Here is a 15,966-nt window from a genome sequence, read left to right as displayed (position 1 = left end):
TACAGCAAGGAGAAGGCACAAACTATACAGAAAGAAGCAAGGAGAAAGTGAAAACTAGGGAAATACAAGGAGCGGGCACAAAGAACGGGGGAAAAGCAAGGAGAAAGCAGTGAAAACAGAAAAGCAGGGCGAAGGCACACAAAGCAGGAGTAAAAGCAAGGAGAATGTAGCGAGAATGAGGGAAATCCATGGGTAGGCGCTTAAAAAATGGGGATCAAAAGCAAGAGAAAGCAGTGAGAACGAGGGACAAGCAGGGAAAAGGCACTCAAAAACGGGAAAGCAAGGAGAAGATGGGAGCAAGAGCGTAAAGCAGCAGCACGGGGAGAGCTGGGCCTTACAGGAATGAGAGCGCACCAAGCCTGCAACACCCAGGGTACCTCCGGGTGTGTCCTGGAAGCTCACACGTGTCTGTGATGAGATGGAGCGAGGGGCCATCCTATGTGGCTTTAAATAGTTACAGCGCCTACATGCCTCATTATAGTACTGTTTTATATAATTATAAGAGTATGTACCTCATTACAGTACTGTTTTATATAATTACTGGGTGCTACATGTCATTACAGTACTATTGTATATAGTTACCGCAGGAACATACCTCATTACTGTACTGTATGTTACTGTGGGCTACATACTTCATTGTAACACTGGCGTATCCACAATTGGCATATTTAATTTTCTTGTAACTCCCTTGTGGAGTGGTATACCCTATACCCTGGGCCTGTAAATTAAATGCTACCAGTGGGCCTGCAGCACTAATTGTCCACCCACTTGAGTAGCCCTGTAAACCTGTCTCAGGCCTGCCGCCGCAGCATGTGTGCAGCGAACTGCCACCCTGACCTGGCATTTAAAACTTCTGCCAAGCCTTAATCTACTAATTTCTTATATTTAAGTCACCCTAAATTAGGCCATAGGTAGTCCATGGGGTAGGGTGCCATGTAAGCAAAAGGCAGGACCTATGCTTTTAAGTTCTAATGTGCTGGTAATAAAAAACTCCCTAAAATGTTTTTTCAGTATTGTGAAATTGGCCAGCATTGAGAATTCTTTATATTGCCATTAAACTGTAATTCCTGACCTGAGAGGAGTAGTTGCATTATGTTTAGTACCATTGGAATGGTAATAATAAATCCTGTCTTCCTGATAAGGTTGGATTTACTATCACTATTTTAGAAATGGCACTTTTAGAAAGCAGGCATTTCTCTGCACTCACTGCCCTATCTCCAGTACATCTGGCCTGGGTTAGGTGACAGCTACACTTGTGCATTCCCTTCAGACACCCACAACACAGGATGCTCAACTGCATCTGCATACTGATGGGTCTTCCTGGGGAGGAGGTTGAGAAGGGCTCACACCCCTGAGGGGTAGTGTGTGGAGTCCCCATAAAGGGTCTGATTACCTCCCACTGATAGTCTTGATCTGAGGCTGACCTTAAAGGATGATCTATGCATGTCATAACTCTTTGTAGTCACCCCACACACCAAAGGCACTTGTTGCTATAAATATTGAGCCCATGATCCACTCAAGACAGTACACTTCAGGACTCGACACTCTACTGGAGCAAGGACTGCTGTGTACCAGGACTGACTGTCCTGCTTGGTTGTGCCACCCTAATGCCTGCTGATCTCGGCCCATTAACCCAAGACTCGACCTCCAAGCCCAGAGTGAGTTTGAGAGGTCCTCCTTTCCCCTCACCGCTCGCCCCGTAACTCTTTGACTTCACCTGAGCGACTTCAGAGCTGCTTTGCCACTCTCATTGCATCAACCTCACCCAAGCGGCTCCTGCCCTGCTTTGCCGCGCTCAGCGCATCAACTTTTACCCGAGTGGGCTCTGCCCTGCTTTGCTGCTCGCACCACAACAACCTCACCCTGCTGCGCTGCTCTTGGCTCTTCAGCTTCAGCCACGCTGCCTCTTCCCCGTGCTTGTCGCTCACCCATCTTCAACTTCACTCAAGCGGCCCCTGCACAGCTCCGCCGCTCGAACCTCGTCAACTTCAACCCAAGAGCCCAACCACGGATATTGGACACTGGTGCTGAGGAATCCCCAGCACTATCGTTTTTACCTATTAGTCTTTTCTTGCACACTGATCTTAGGGCCATATTTATACTCCTTTTGCGCCGAAATTGCGTCGTTTTTTTTGACGCAATTTCGACGCAAAACTAACGCCAACTAACGCCATATTTATACTATGGCGTTAGAGGCGAATAGCGCCAAAGTTCCCGGAATGTGCGTCATTTTTTAGCGTGAACCCCTTCCTTGCGTTAATGATATGCAAGGGAGGCGTTCCCGTCTAAAAAATGACTCCCAGGCCTTTACGTGGTATTTATACTCCCGGGCAAAAGAGACGCCCGGGAGTTGGCGTGGCAAAAAACGGCGCATTTGCGCCACTTTTTAACGCCTGCTCAGGGCAGGCGTTAAGGGGCCTGTGGGCTCAAAATGAGCCCACAGGTGCCCTCCCATGCCCCCAGGGACCCCCCCTGCCACCCTTGCCCACCCCAGGAGGACCCCCAAGGATGGAGGGACCCACCCCAGGGACATTCAGGTAAGTTCAGGTAAGTTTTATTTTTTATTTTTTATATTTTATTTTGGTGGCATAGGGGGGCCTTATTTGTGCCCCCCTACATGCCACTATGCCCAATGACCATGCCCAGGGGACAGAAGTCCCCTGGGCATGGCCATTGGGCAAGGGGGCATGACTCCTATCTTTACAATGATAGGAGTCATGTTGATGGGGGATGGGCGTCGTTAAAAAATGGCGCAAGTCGGGTTAAGACGATTTTTTCGACGTAACCTGACTTGCCCCATTTTAAGACGCCCATGCGCCATTTTCCCCCTACGCCGGCGCTGTCTGGTCTACGTGGTTTTTTCCCACGCAAACCAGGCAGCGCCGGTCTGATTGCGCCGTCTAACGCCATTCCATAAATACGGCGCCCGCATGGCGCTTCAGAATGGCGTTAGACGGCGCAAAACTTTTTGACGCTAAACTGCGTTAGCGCAGTTTAGCGTCAAAAAGTATAAATATGGGCCTTACTATCCTCAGCCTTCAAAACTGAATATTTCTCTATCATATTGAACTTAAAAGTGTCTAGATAAACTAGCTTTTATTTTTCTATATTCCAGTGTGAAGTCTTTTTCAGTGGTGTGCCTTGTGTGTTTATTGTGTGTGGGTGTAGCACAAGCAGTTTACACATTGCTTACTCAGATAGCCCCCCCGCTCTGCATCAAGCCACCAGAGGGTGGACACAGGCTAATTTATAATGTGTCATTGACTTGTCCTGGCGAGCTGTTGTCCCTGCTTGGACAGGGTGCGTACCTCTGCCAACAGAGAGACCTGGTTTCTAACAACACCTAGTTACAGTTCTGTTTTATATAGTTACCAGGGTCTACATACCTCATTATAGTACAGTTTTATATAGCTACCAGAGGCTTTATACCTCCATACAGTATTGTTTTATATAGTTACCACGGGTTACTTACCTCATTACAGTATTGTTTTACGTACTTACCAGGGGCCACATATCTCATTACAGTTCTGTTTTATATAGCTACCAGGGGCTACTGGCTACAAAGGAGGTAAGGCTGTTGGAGCCAACTCCTCCTTTACAGGTATAGATCACGCCACTCCCTCAAGTAATATTGGGGTCAGTGTGTGTTTGTACCTTCACAAGAGGGAGGTCTTGTCCCAAGACGCATGTGTGTTAGATATCATCCAAGGTTTCAAATTGGGGTTTTACAGCACCCCTTTCCAAGTTACAAACCTCACTCTCCCTCTTTTTCCCAAGCAAAGCAGAACTTTATAGGTGCAATAGATGCACGGATTCTGTTGCTTTTGGGAGAAGAGGCTACAACCATGTAACTTCTGCATCCGAGAGGATTTTGCAGAATTATAATCCTTGTACAATAGAAAGGGGGAGGTTATTGATTGGCTTAAAACCTTTGAAAATTCAATCACTCTAAAGATTTACAGAGATTTTGAGATGGAAGGGATTCATCTGTTTTTCGGACATTCTTAATAGATGTCTAAAAGATGCGTACCAGACTATTCCAATATTTGTCCCCCATCAGTTTTCTCCATTTAATAGTGAGAAGACTGGTATGAGTTCAAGGTACTGTCCTCGTGGCATTTCACAAAACTGATGAATTGTGGAGATGTTACGAATGAGAGGAGTTTGCTTAATAGTGTAGCTTCACAACTTTATCATCCTTGGTTAAGATCCAACGTCAGTGATGCTACGTCTCTACTGGGTGATCCAGTTGCATCAGGACCTGGATTTTGTCATAAACTCAGAGAAATTGGTTCTGACTCCTGTGCAATCTATAACGTACTTGGGATTTTGTGTGGGCTTCCTAACCAACCAATCGTTCCTTCCCAATCACAAATTGAAAGCAATCAAGAAAGAGTTTCGATCAGCGTTGAGCAGTGAAATTGTGTCACTGCACTTGCTGACCAGGATAGCGTGGCTCTTAGCTTTGTCGATTCATCAAGGTCCTTTATCCCTTGAGGTCAGGGCAGAGCTAATGTGGTGGCTCAAGCACATGGAAGCATGGAACGGCAGAGCCGTCTCTGGATGACAACTGGATGTTACAATAGAGTCTGATGCCAGCTTCTCGAGATGGGGCACCCTTTGTGGCACTGACTCCACAGGAACAGATGGTTGAAGATTTAAAAATGCCTTGGGATGCTGGCATGTTCTTTTACAATAAAGACATTATCTCCGCACAGGGCGAATTGTGTATTTTGTTGAGGATGGGCAACATATTGGATGTCTGTTATATCAACAAGTTGGGTGGTACAAAAATGCAGATGTTGGTGGAGATAGCCAAGGACTTTTGACATTTCTACCTTTAAGATCACATTTTGGTGATGGCAGAGTATCTGTTGGGTTGCCAGAATACAATGGTAGATTGGAATTCCAGACATCCAACAGATTTCAGCGACTGGAAGCTGGATGTGCAGGTTTTTCAGGAGCTCCATCGCCAATCACGTCCATGTGTGGTGGATCTATGTGCATCAGACTGAATCACCAACTAAATGGTTTCTTTAGTTGGAGACCAGATCCAGAAGCCTTGAGGACTGATGCATTCCTTCAGCACTGGCGAAGGAAGATGTGCTATGCGTTCCTTCCTTTCATGATGATTCCGAATGTAGCATCTCAGGTGTGGAGCTAGGAGGTGTAGTTGACTCTAGTAACTCCAGTTTTGGAAGACACAGGTGTGGTTTCCTGTCCTTCTTGAGATGTCTTGTGAGGCGCTGGTTCTGCTCCCAGTGTTTCCGATGTTACTTCTGGAGCCAGTGGGGATTCCTCTCCTGTAGATTCTTTTAGGCGTTGTTGGCTAGTACCAGGGCGTTTGGAACAGGTGTCACTCTTCATCCAATATGAAGATATTCTTGAGCCTGGGTTAAATGGTTTCATTGGTGTGGCGAACAGAGTTTGGATTCCCTGTCCACACCTGTAACTCTGGTGGTGAATTTTCTGTCTGAGTTGGTCTAGCTACCGGTCTAGCTTGTAGATGATTAATGACTTTCAATTGGACACTGCCATGTAGACGGTCATGTTGTTGGGGAACATCCTCTAGTTAGTAAATTGTTAAGAGGGATTGCGTTTTCCACTGCTTCTCAACCATGTTAATCTACCATGTAAGAGAGCTTCCGATGTTCGGGCATTGGATTTCGCAGATGCGTTTTTTTCTTCTGTTGGAGTTGTTTTTCATGTTTTTAAATGTACTGGTATTAGAACGGTTTATTACCCTGAATTTCCTAATAACTATTAATTGTGTGTGGTTCGACGCCTCAAGAAATATGAAGATGTTACTAGGATCTACAAGCAGGATTCTGCAGACCACGTACTAATTGCCATACTGAAACCATTTTGACCGGTAAAGTCTGCCACGTTTACTAGGAGGCTGAGATGGTTAATGACTGAGGCAGGAAATTATGTTTCTTTGTTTTTGGTGCACACACTGTTTGTGGCACTATGGCGCCCAAGGCTTAATCTTAGGATTGAAGTTTGGAAGCTACAATGAGGGCCGCGGATTAGTTTCCTGAATCTCCTTTCTGTACATGTTATCACACACTCATTGTAGACGTGGCTTCTGTTGGAATGGGACAGCTTTGAACAAGAATAATCTGCTAAAGCAAAAACTGCATTTTCAACCATTGGAGGGCATTCTTACTTTACAGTGATGCCCTTTGGTTTTAAAAATGCAACTGCCAGAGGCTGGTGAATACAGTTCACCAAGGATTGGAAGGCTACAGGGCAGCTTATCTAGACGATATAGCTGTCTTTAGCTCCTCCTGGGATAATCACCTAGTCCACCTCTGGAATGTTTTGGAGGCTCTGCCTCTAAGTGCCAGATAGGGCAGGGGAAGGTTGTGTATCTGGGCCACCTTGTAGTTGGAGGACAGATTCAACCACTACAAGGGAAGATCCAAACTATTTTAGATTTGACTCCCCCTACTACACAAACCCAGGGGAAAGCCTTCTTAGGCCTCGCTGGGTATCACATGAGGTTCATTAAGAACTATGGCTTCATTGTAGCCCCTCTTAATGACCTCACCTCTAAAAAACAACCGAAAAAAGTTTTTACGGACAGCTAGCTGTCAAAAAGCTTTTGAGGACCTCAAACAGGCCACTGCACTTGTGTTAAAAAGCCCTGACTATTCCAAGAATTTCATAGTTCAGACTGATGCTTCAGAGGTAGGGGTTGGGGCAGTTCTTTCACAGTTAAACAGCGAGGACCAGGACCAACCAGTTGCTTTGTTTTTCTCTTCCTCCGTCTTTCCCATGCGTGTCTTTTGCTTGCAGTAAATGCCTAATGCAGAAAAATAAGTGCCTGCCCTACAAAATAAGTGCCAGTTCCCTCCCATCCGCTCAAATTAGGCGCTTCTCTACACCCTATGAGATGTGACACCATCATAGTCCTTCCTCTTGTTTTGCTGCTGAGCAGCGACAGATACGTGCTCCTTGTGTGAGGCCCGAATTTCCCTTGTGCGACCGCACATTGGAAACCCTCTGGTTTAGTGTGTAGTGGTTATAACCATTGTTTTTCTCTCAATAGTTGGTAACTGTTTTAGGAAACCGCGGTCTCCTTGAGCAAGCCAGCATGGAGTGGGAGCGGAGGAACAGAGGATGTGTGGACACCCTCATGAGAGTGAAGTGCAATCCTCTTTCGGTGGCGAGTGCCGAGCATGCACAGGGCTCCCTCGCTCATTTTAAAGATGGTTAAGGGAAAAAGACAAATCTAGGATTCCTCACTGGTGTTTGAGCGCCAGTAAGCATGATCATAGTACTGTCCTGGGGGCTGCCAGTTGCTCCTTCACAAATATAATTGCCCCCTCAAGAAATCTAATATAAATAACCTGCTTGGGCCACCCCCTCTCTCTGGGAGATCAAACAGTGGTGCTCTGCACCAACATTACCCATTTCCTCCCTGACGTGTATGACAATTATGAGGAATATGAGGAACGCTCATAACCAATACCAGACTGAAGAACAACTGGCAAAATCACTTGATAATTCTGTACAGGAATCTGTGAATAGGGTGCTAGTACTCACACTCCACCCCTTTACTATACCTTTCGAATCTCTATCCGTAGTAACACTAATACTTGTGTACATTATCCAGATTTCCAGATAATCACAAGCTGTGTGCTGTTAATGTTTAAAGGCACATAGAGATTGTACATGTAAGTTTAGGCAAGACCCTGGAGGTCCGCTGTTTATTTCTCTACAGAAACCCTTCAGCCCAGTTTCCGCAACGACTCTGGCCAGACAGGTCAAATGGCTTATATAAGAATTGGAAAAGGATGTGCCTGCCTTTAGAGTGCACTATGTTAGAGGTGCTATGGTGTCTATTGCATACTCTGTGGGTTGATGTTTGGAAGATATTATGGCAGCAGTGGACTTAAAGTTGGATTCAACATTTAAGATATTTGATCACAAACTAATTGCAGATGTAGCCTCAGTGATGATGGCACAGCTTTTAACAAGCATAATCTGAAGCCTCCAGTGCTGACATAGGATGAAAATGTTCAATCTGATGCTTCAAGGATTTTCAAATCTATTAACGACACGGAGGCAAAGATTATCCCAGCCTCGTTATTCTATATGATACATACCAATAATAAAACAGTTGTCAATCTGTTGATGGGATTGTTTGCCCACCCAATGTTATTATTCTGAAAGTATTAGGACTATGTTTTTTTCGGACGGGTGAGATAACAAACTGTCACAGACATCCTGCTTACAGTTGTTCTCATGGTTGTTAAATCTGACGTAAGGTGATGGGTTCTGGTGCGCGAGTTCCTTGGAGTTAATGATGCACAATGTTGACGGAAGTTCTAAGAAGTTCCCTGGATTCCATGTTGGATGCAGGACTTGGATGTTACTGTTTGGCTAAGTTTGAATGACGCAAACAAAGAGGAAGGACTATGGTGGACACAAGTCCTACAGGTCCTGATTGGTCATGGGGTACCGACAGCAGGGCAGTGGACTCATGGGATATGTAGTCAATATGATTGTGTAATGGGATAGGCTGTTGTGGTTAAGTAGTAAAGAAGGAGAAGCATAATCTTAGCCTCAGTGTCCTTAACAGAACTTAAAATTTTGACACGTTTGTTTCAAAATTTGTAATCTTTGCCACGATGACCTTAATAGGATTTTAAATGTTTTACCCCGTGGCACCTTCAAAAGATCCAGGAACCATAAGCTGCCCTCTACATACATGCCAATAAACCCATTTCAGGTGAGAGACTCCTGATGTCGGGAGCCACAAATAGCTTAATTTTGTCTGTCTCCTGTCTGAAATGGCCTGTGTTTCAATTGAACTCAGAGTGGGACATGCATTCTCTTGCTAATTTTTTAAAAATCTCCCACTTCTAAAATATGTTGGGATGTACGCCTCTATGACACCATGCAGAAAAAGTACCAATTCTGACGGTATTTTCACCTAAAAGGTAGGAAAACAATCGGGAAGTGTAGGAAGTTGGCTCTGTATTTACTATTTCAAAGTAAGAGATAGTGTGCACAGAGTCCAAGGGTTCCCCTTAGAGGTAAGATAGTGGCAAAAAGAGATAATTCTAATGCTCTATTTTGTGGTAGTGTGGTTGAGCAGTAGGCTTATCAGAGGGTAGTGTTAAGCATTTGTTGTACATACACAGGCAATAAATGAGGAACACACACTCAAAGACTTACTACAGGCCAATAGGTTTTTATATTGAAAAATATATTTTCTTAGTTTATTTTAAGAACCACACGTTCAAGATTTACAGTTAATACTATAAATGCAATGTACTTCACTTAGATACTTTAGGAACTTTGAATGAAAACAATATCATGTACAGTCTTTGTAAAAATGGCAATAAGCTATTTTCAAAGTGGACACAGTGCAAAAATCAACAGTTCCTGGGGGAGGTAAGTAAAGGTTAGATTGGGAGGTAAGTAAAACACTTACAAGTCTCAGTCCTGGGGCATAGGCAGCCCACCGTTGGGGGTTTAAGACAACCCCAAAGTTACCACACCAGCAGCTCAAGGCCGGTCAGGTGCAGAGGTCAAAGAGGTGCCCAAAACACATAGGCGCCTATGGAGAACAGGGGTGCTCCGGTTCCAGTCTGCCAGAAGGTAAGTACCTGCGTCCTTGGGGGGCAGACCAGGGGGGCTTTGTAGAGCAATGGGGGGGGGGGACACAAGTAGGCACACAAAACACACCCTCAGCGGCACAGGGGCGGCCGGGTGCAGTGTGCAAAGCAGGCGTCTGGTTATGTATAGGCTTCAATGGAGGGACTCGTGGGTCACTCTAGCGGTGCAGGCAGGCACGGGGGGGCTTCTCGGGACAGCCACCACCTGGGTAAGGCAGAGGGTCGTCTGGGGGTCACTCCTGCATCGAAGTTCTGTTCCTTCAGGTCCTGGGGGTTGTGGGTACAGTGTTGGTTCCAGGCGTCGGGTCCCTTGTTACAGGCAGTAGCGGTCAGAGGGAGCCTCTAGATTCTCTCTGCATGCGTCGCTGTGGGGACTCAGGGGGGTCGTCTCTGGTTACTCACAGGCTCGCAGTTGCCGGGGAGCCCTCCTGGAGGTGTTGGTTTTCTGCAGGTCGAGCCGGGGGCCTCGGGTGCAGAGTGTAGAGTCTCATGCTGGGAAATGTGCAGTCTTTGGAAGTTGCTTCTTTGTTGCAAAGAGGTTTTGAACAGGGCCGCTGTTCACTGGAGTTTCTTGGTCCTGTAGTCCAGGGCAGTCCTCTGAGGCTTCAGAAGTCGCTGGTCCCTGTCGGATGCGTCGCTGGAGCAGGTTTTCGAAGCTGGATACAGGCCGGTAGGGCTGGGGCCAGATCAGTTGTCGTCTTCCTCCTTCTCTGCAGGCTTGTAGGTCAGCAGTCCTTCTTTCTTCAGGTTGCAGGAATCTGATTTCCTGGGATCTGGGGAGCCCCTAAATACTGAATTTTGTGGTGTGTTTAGGTCTGGGAGGGCAGTAGTCAATGGCTACTGTCCTTGAGGGTGGCTACACCCTCTTTGTGCCTCCTCCCTGTGGGGAGGGGGGCACATCCCTAATCCTATTGGGGGAATCCTCCAAACTCAAGAGGATTTCTCAAGGCAGGGGTCACCTCAGCTCAGGACACCTTAGGGGCTGTCCTGACTGGTGGGTGACTCCTCCTTGTTTTTCTCATTATCTCCTCCAGCCTTGGCGCCAAAAAGTGGGGGCAGTGGCCGGAGGGGCAGGCATCTCCACTAGCCTGGATGCCCTGGGGCACTGTAACAGAAGGGGTAAGCCTTTGAGGCTCAACGGCAGGTGTTACAGTTCCTGCAGGGGGAGGTGAGAAGCACCTCCACCCAGTACAGGGTTTGTTCCTGGCCACAGAGTGACAAAGGCACTCTCCCCATGTGGCCAGCAACATGTCTGGTGTGTGGCAGGCTGGCAGGAACTGGTCAGCCTACACTAGAAGTCGGGTAGGTATTCAGGGGGCATCAGTGTGCATTTATTGTGCTGAGAAGTTTGATACCAAACATCCCAGTTTTCAGTGTAGCCATTATGGAACTGTGGAGTTCGTGTTTGACAAACTCCCAGACCATATACTCTTATGGCTACCCTGCACTTACAATGTCTAAGGTTTTGCTTAGACACTGTAGGGGGATAGTGCTTATGCACATATGCCCTCACCTGTGGTATAGTGCACCCTGCCTTAGGGCTGTAAGGCCTGCTAGAAGGGTGACTTACCTATGCCACAGGCAGTGGGAGGTTGGTATGGCACTCTGAGGGGAGTGCCATGTCGACTTAGTCCTTTTCTCCCCACCAGCACACACAAGCTGGCAAGCAGTGTGTATGTGCTGAGTGAGGGGTCCCCAGGGTGGCATAAGAGATGCTGCAACCCTTAGAGACCTTCCCTGGCATCAGAGCCCTTGGTACCAGGGGTACCAGTTACAAGGGACTTACCTGAGTGCCAGGGTTGTGCCAATTGTGGAGACAAAGGTACAGTTTAGGGAAAGAACACCAGTGCTGGGGCCTGGTTAGCAGGCCTCAGCACACTTTCAAATCATAACTTAGCATCAGCAAAGGCAAAAAGTTAGGGGGTAACCATGCCAAGGAGGCATTTCCTTACAGGAAGGTCAGCAGCTCTTTAACATACAAACTAAAAAAAAATCTAGCTTACGTGACACGAGTTTTCAATTCTATTAAGGACTCGGAGGAGAGGATTATGACACTGGGCACTCCCCAAAGTGAAAATTATTGTTGCGTAAGCTTGAATTTTTTTTATTCTATGTCAGGGCCTGAGGCTACGGATTATGCTCGTTTAAAGCTGTTATTATACAATAGATCCTACATCTACTGTGGGTTTATAATGAAATGTTTTGAATGTCAAATCTGCGGACCAATGAGCGGCTTTCATTATACCTTGTAGATGTGACCCTAGCGAGAAAGACTTAGAGGCCATGGCTCCTCACAGAATGAGCTCCAAACTTTGAGGTGTCAATTCCTGCGTCCGTTAAAATCCATCTCACCCAACGTGCCAGGGTAGCTGTAGTCACTGGACGGAAGGGTTTCAAGACAGAGATCATGAGTTGACCCCCAGGTTTCTAGGGACATTCCCTGGTACGATCTTTATATTCTTTCAAACAATGCATAGTTAGGGTTGTTCAGGAAAACTAGGGTTAGCCACTTGTTTAGAGAAAGTTTTGGTTCTTCTTGAAATGGAAAATGTAACTGTATCAGGGGAGAACACTCGCCCGGAAATGTCTAGGGCTCTGACATCAGAGACTCCCTTACAAGAAACCAGGCATAACAACATAGTTAATTTGGCTGATAACTGTTTCCTTGAAAGATCGGAGTTACAGGGCCAACGCCGTACAAAATTCAAAACGATATTCACATCCCATAAACAAGAATATTTAGGTTGAAGAGGATTTGCCATACAAATGCCTTTCATTACCCTAGTTATTAAAGGATGTTCTCCTACATGTTTCCCTCCAGCGCTGTGTGCCCTGCCAAAATAGCAGATCGGTAGTTATTGATTGAATGATAACTCAAGCCTTCTGATGCCGACTCTGCTAGAAAGTTTGTTATAGTAGTAATGGGGGACCCCAGGGGATCCAGATTCCTTGTGTCGCACCACAAACCCATCTGCACCAGGCAGAGGCGTAGAATTTATGAGTGGTGTCTGACCATGAAGCGGATATAAAGGAGAGAGATTGTCGCAAAAGGCCTGGCAGAGACCAGCATTGCTGGAAATGCGCCATGAGATGGAGCTTGTTCTGTGTAATCAGAGGATAGGGAGTCCCTGCTGGGTCTAACAAGAGGTTGTGTAACGGGGAAATCCATTACGGAGAGTCTCTGGACATTTCCAGAAGTACTGGGAACCAGGGTTGTGCTTTCCACATGGGCGTGGCCAAGATTAGTTCTGCTCTCTGGAGGCGAGTGTACGCCGCTACTCTTCGTATTGTGATAAACGGTGGAAATGCATATAGGAGAGGGCCTTTCCATTGTTGTAGGAAGGCGTCTGTGGCGCTGGTCATGGGGTCTGGTCTCCACAAGAATAATCGGGGAATCTGATGCGAGAGAAGAAAAGGCAAACAGGTCGACATGACACTGGTCCCATCTCTGTTGAAGTGCCTGATACACCAGGTGATGGAGTCCCCATTCGCTGAAGTCCTTGAGGAACCTGGAGTTCCAAACTGTTATTAAGTTGAGGTGACCTGGTAGGTACTCTGCTGTCAGTGTTACCTTGTTATGGGGCAGTAGTGCCAAAAGGTCCTCGCTATCTCTGTTAGAATTCTCGATTGCGTGCCCCCCCAATTTGTTAAAGTACTGTACCGCTGAGATGCTGTCCATGCATAGGAGTTCACAGCAATTGGACTTCGGGCCAGGGTCTTTATTGCTAAGGAGCCTGCTAAGAGCTAGACAATTGATGTGTAGTTGAGATTTGTTGTGGGACTACCAGTCGCTTCTGGAGAGTGAGCCGCACCTGGCTCCGCAACCCCATCTGCTGGCGTCTGATTCCAGAACGACATCTGAACGGGAGCGGAAGATGGCTTTGCCATTTCAGGCAGACATGTGGTCTAGCCACCACTGGAGCTCCCTGCGAGCTTCTGGGGGGAGGTCTATAATTTCTGTGTACGACCGTCTCTTCTGTAAGTGATACATTTTCAGGCGTTGAAGTGCTCTGTAGTGTAAGGGGGCTGGGAATATGGCCTGAATGGATGATGCTAAAAGGCCCACAGTTCTGGCTAATACCCTGATGGATAGCTTGTCTTTGCTGAGAGCTGAGCGGATTTCCTTTTGAATCAAGTGTAATTTCTGGGCTGGAAGGGACAGAAGGGATAAATAAGGAACCCTAGAGGGAGTCAAGTCTGATTTCTTTGTGTTGATCAGGAAACCTAAGTCCTGGAGCAGTTAGATGGTCCATTCCAGGTGATGAGAGAGAATGCCTGCGTAGTCTGTGCCATAAGTAGGATGTCGTCTAGATAGATGATCATCCGAACGTCTCTGGACGGAGAGTCTCCTCCACCGGACGTAAGATCTTGGTGAAACACCAAGGGGTGGAGGAAGGTCCGAATGGGAGGACCTTGAATTGGAATCACTGACTGCTCCATCTGAGCTGTAGAAACTTCCTGTGGGGAGTAAATATTGTGATGGATAGGTAGGCATCTTTTAGGTCCAAACAGACCATCCAGTCGTCTTCCCTGAAAATGTCCCTGAGGAGATGGATACCCCCATCTTGAAATGTCAATAAAGAATCTAGCTGTTGAATTCCTTCAAATTGATCACCAAACGTGAACCCCCTCCTGTTTTGTTTAATGCAAATGATGTTGCTGCAAAACCCTGAGAAACCGGGTTGACATGTAGAGATAGCATGTTTGATCAACAACTGGTTGATTTCTTGTTGAGTAAAGCTGTGATTTTGTTGGGAAAAATTGATTGCTTGAGGTAGAAGTGGTTGATGTGGAGTCCCGAAGAACTTGAGTTGGAAACCTGAGACTGTTTGTTGGATCCACTGGTCTGAAGTTACTTTTGCCCAATTGTGTAGAAAAAAACCTGGTCCTGCCCCCCTAACACTACTGGTGAATGAGGTATCAGACTCACCTTGAGGATTAGTGTAGGTTCCATAATTGTTTCGGTGTGAGGTCCTAACAAAACGTGCTCGCCCCACTCTAGCAATGGCGGGGTAGAAAATGTCTCTGGGGGAATAGTATCCGCGATTTTAGGAGGTGTAGGGGGACTGCATGTTGGGCGGCCGGACAGACGTCCTCTATTTCTGCCGGCCCTGGTAAAAAGGCACTGGTGAAAAACCGTGCTGAGCGAGGTCTGGGCCTTATCTAGAGACGTGAAGGTATGGACGAATTTGCCCAGATCTTTGACAGATCTGGCCCCAAATAATAGACCATTGGCTAAGGGTCCTGGTTCTGCATTGGCCAGATCTGGCAATTTGGGGTCAATGCGTATAAGAATAGAGCATCTTCTCTCAATGGAGATTGCAGAATTCACATTACCTAGCATGCATAATGCCCTTTGGGCCCAACCTGCTAACGTTTCAAGGTCTATGGAGGGGCCTGATTCTTTAGCGCTCACTGCTAGCTCTAGGATTTTGCAAAGGGGGTCCTGATAGGTTCAGTAGTTTCTCCTGGCATGATCTCCAGGATCGGTCTATACCCTTTTTGGGATCCTTAGAAGAGCGTTTAAGGAAAGTCGCCAGATTGGGGTCTAACTCTGGTGTCAAGGGGAATGTCTGGGCGAGGACATTTGGAACGGAGGCGGTTCCGGACCTCCTTATCTAAGGATTTTCTTAGTCGCGTCTGGGCGTGTTCCGGAACTGCGCGCTTGGGGTCCAGTCCGCTGATCTAGGATGGATGATGGTGTCTGGGTCAAAACTGAGAGTAGTGTTGAGGTCCGTCTCGTCGCCAGTCGGGTTTGTGGTTTGCCTGTTGTCTGAAGAATGACATCTCCGCTTCAGGAAGTGTCTTCACCCAAAGCCTCCGGTCCTGACACAGAATTAAGACTCGCACATAGGAAGCAGCCACTTCAAATGGATTTTAGCCAGGTGCATTGCCAAGTCAAAAAAAGTCACCGGATGGTTTTACACTCTTTTGTTTAAATGTTTACAGGGGAGCCGCAGCCCTTACGTTCGGCAGAAGAAGGGGGACCGCTCCATCCCCCTTCTTGCCCCCGAGCCCGACCACCTGCAGCGGCGTCTCTACGGTGCTGGTGCCCAACCTAAGATGGCCACCGCACTATGGCGCCCAATCCAAGATGGCCGCCGCGTTACGGCCCACAATCCAAGATGGCCGCCAGGATACAGCGCCTAATCCAACATGGCCGCCGCCTCGCCGGATCCTCTTGTCCTAACTTTATTGTCCCCGCAGAAGCACTTCCGGGTCACCTTGTTGTGACTTTATTGTCGGACAGAAGCATGCACAGCCTGGGGAAGCCGAGCATGGAGGCTCAGGGGGGACCCGAGGGGAAGCAGGAGAAGAAGAAGAAGAGCAAGGT

At 47.1% G+C, this 15,966-nt stretch overlaps 1 protein-coding gene across 1 annotated transcript in view; it reads left to right on the top strand.

Annotated features, from left to right (window-relative positions):
• The first annotated feature begins 15,293 nt into the window (after nucleotides 1-15,293).
• The window catches only part of WDR46 (WD repeat domain 46), a 66,467-nt gene continuing 65,794 nt past the window's right edge, over nucleotides 15,294-15,966 (top strand). Inside the window, exon 1 of the mRNA XM_069241886.1 lies at nucleotides 15,294-15,964. Coding sequence (XP_069097987.1) covers nucleotides 15,710-15,964 — 255 coding nt within the window. The 5' untranslated portion in view covers nucleotides 15,294-15,709. The remainder of the gene's footprint in view (nucleotides 15,965-15,966) is intronic.

The sequence above is a fragment of the Pleurodeles waltl genome, chromosome 6 (assembly GCF_031143425.1).
Source record: "Pleurodeles waltl isolate 20211129_DDA chromosome 6, aPleWal1.hap1.20221129, whole genome shotgun sequence".
Classification (NCBI taxonomy): domain Eukaryota; kingdom Metazoa; phylum Chordata; class Amphibia; order Caudata; family Salamandridae; genus Pleurodeles; species Pleurodeles waltl.
The sequence above is the reverse complement of the archived record's forward strand: the minus strand, read 5'-3'. Positions and strand labels throughout refer to the sequence as shown.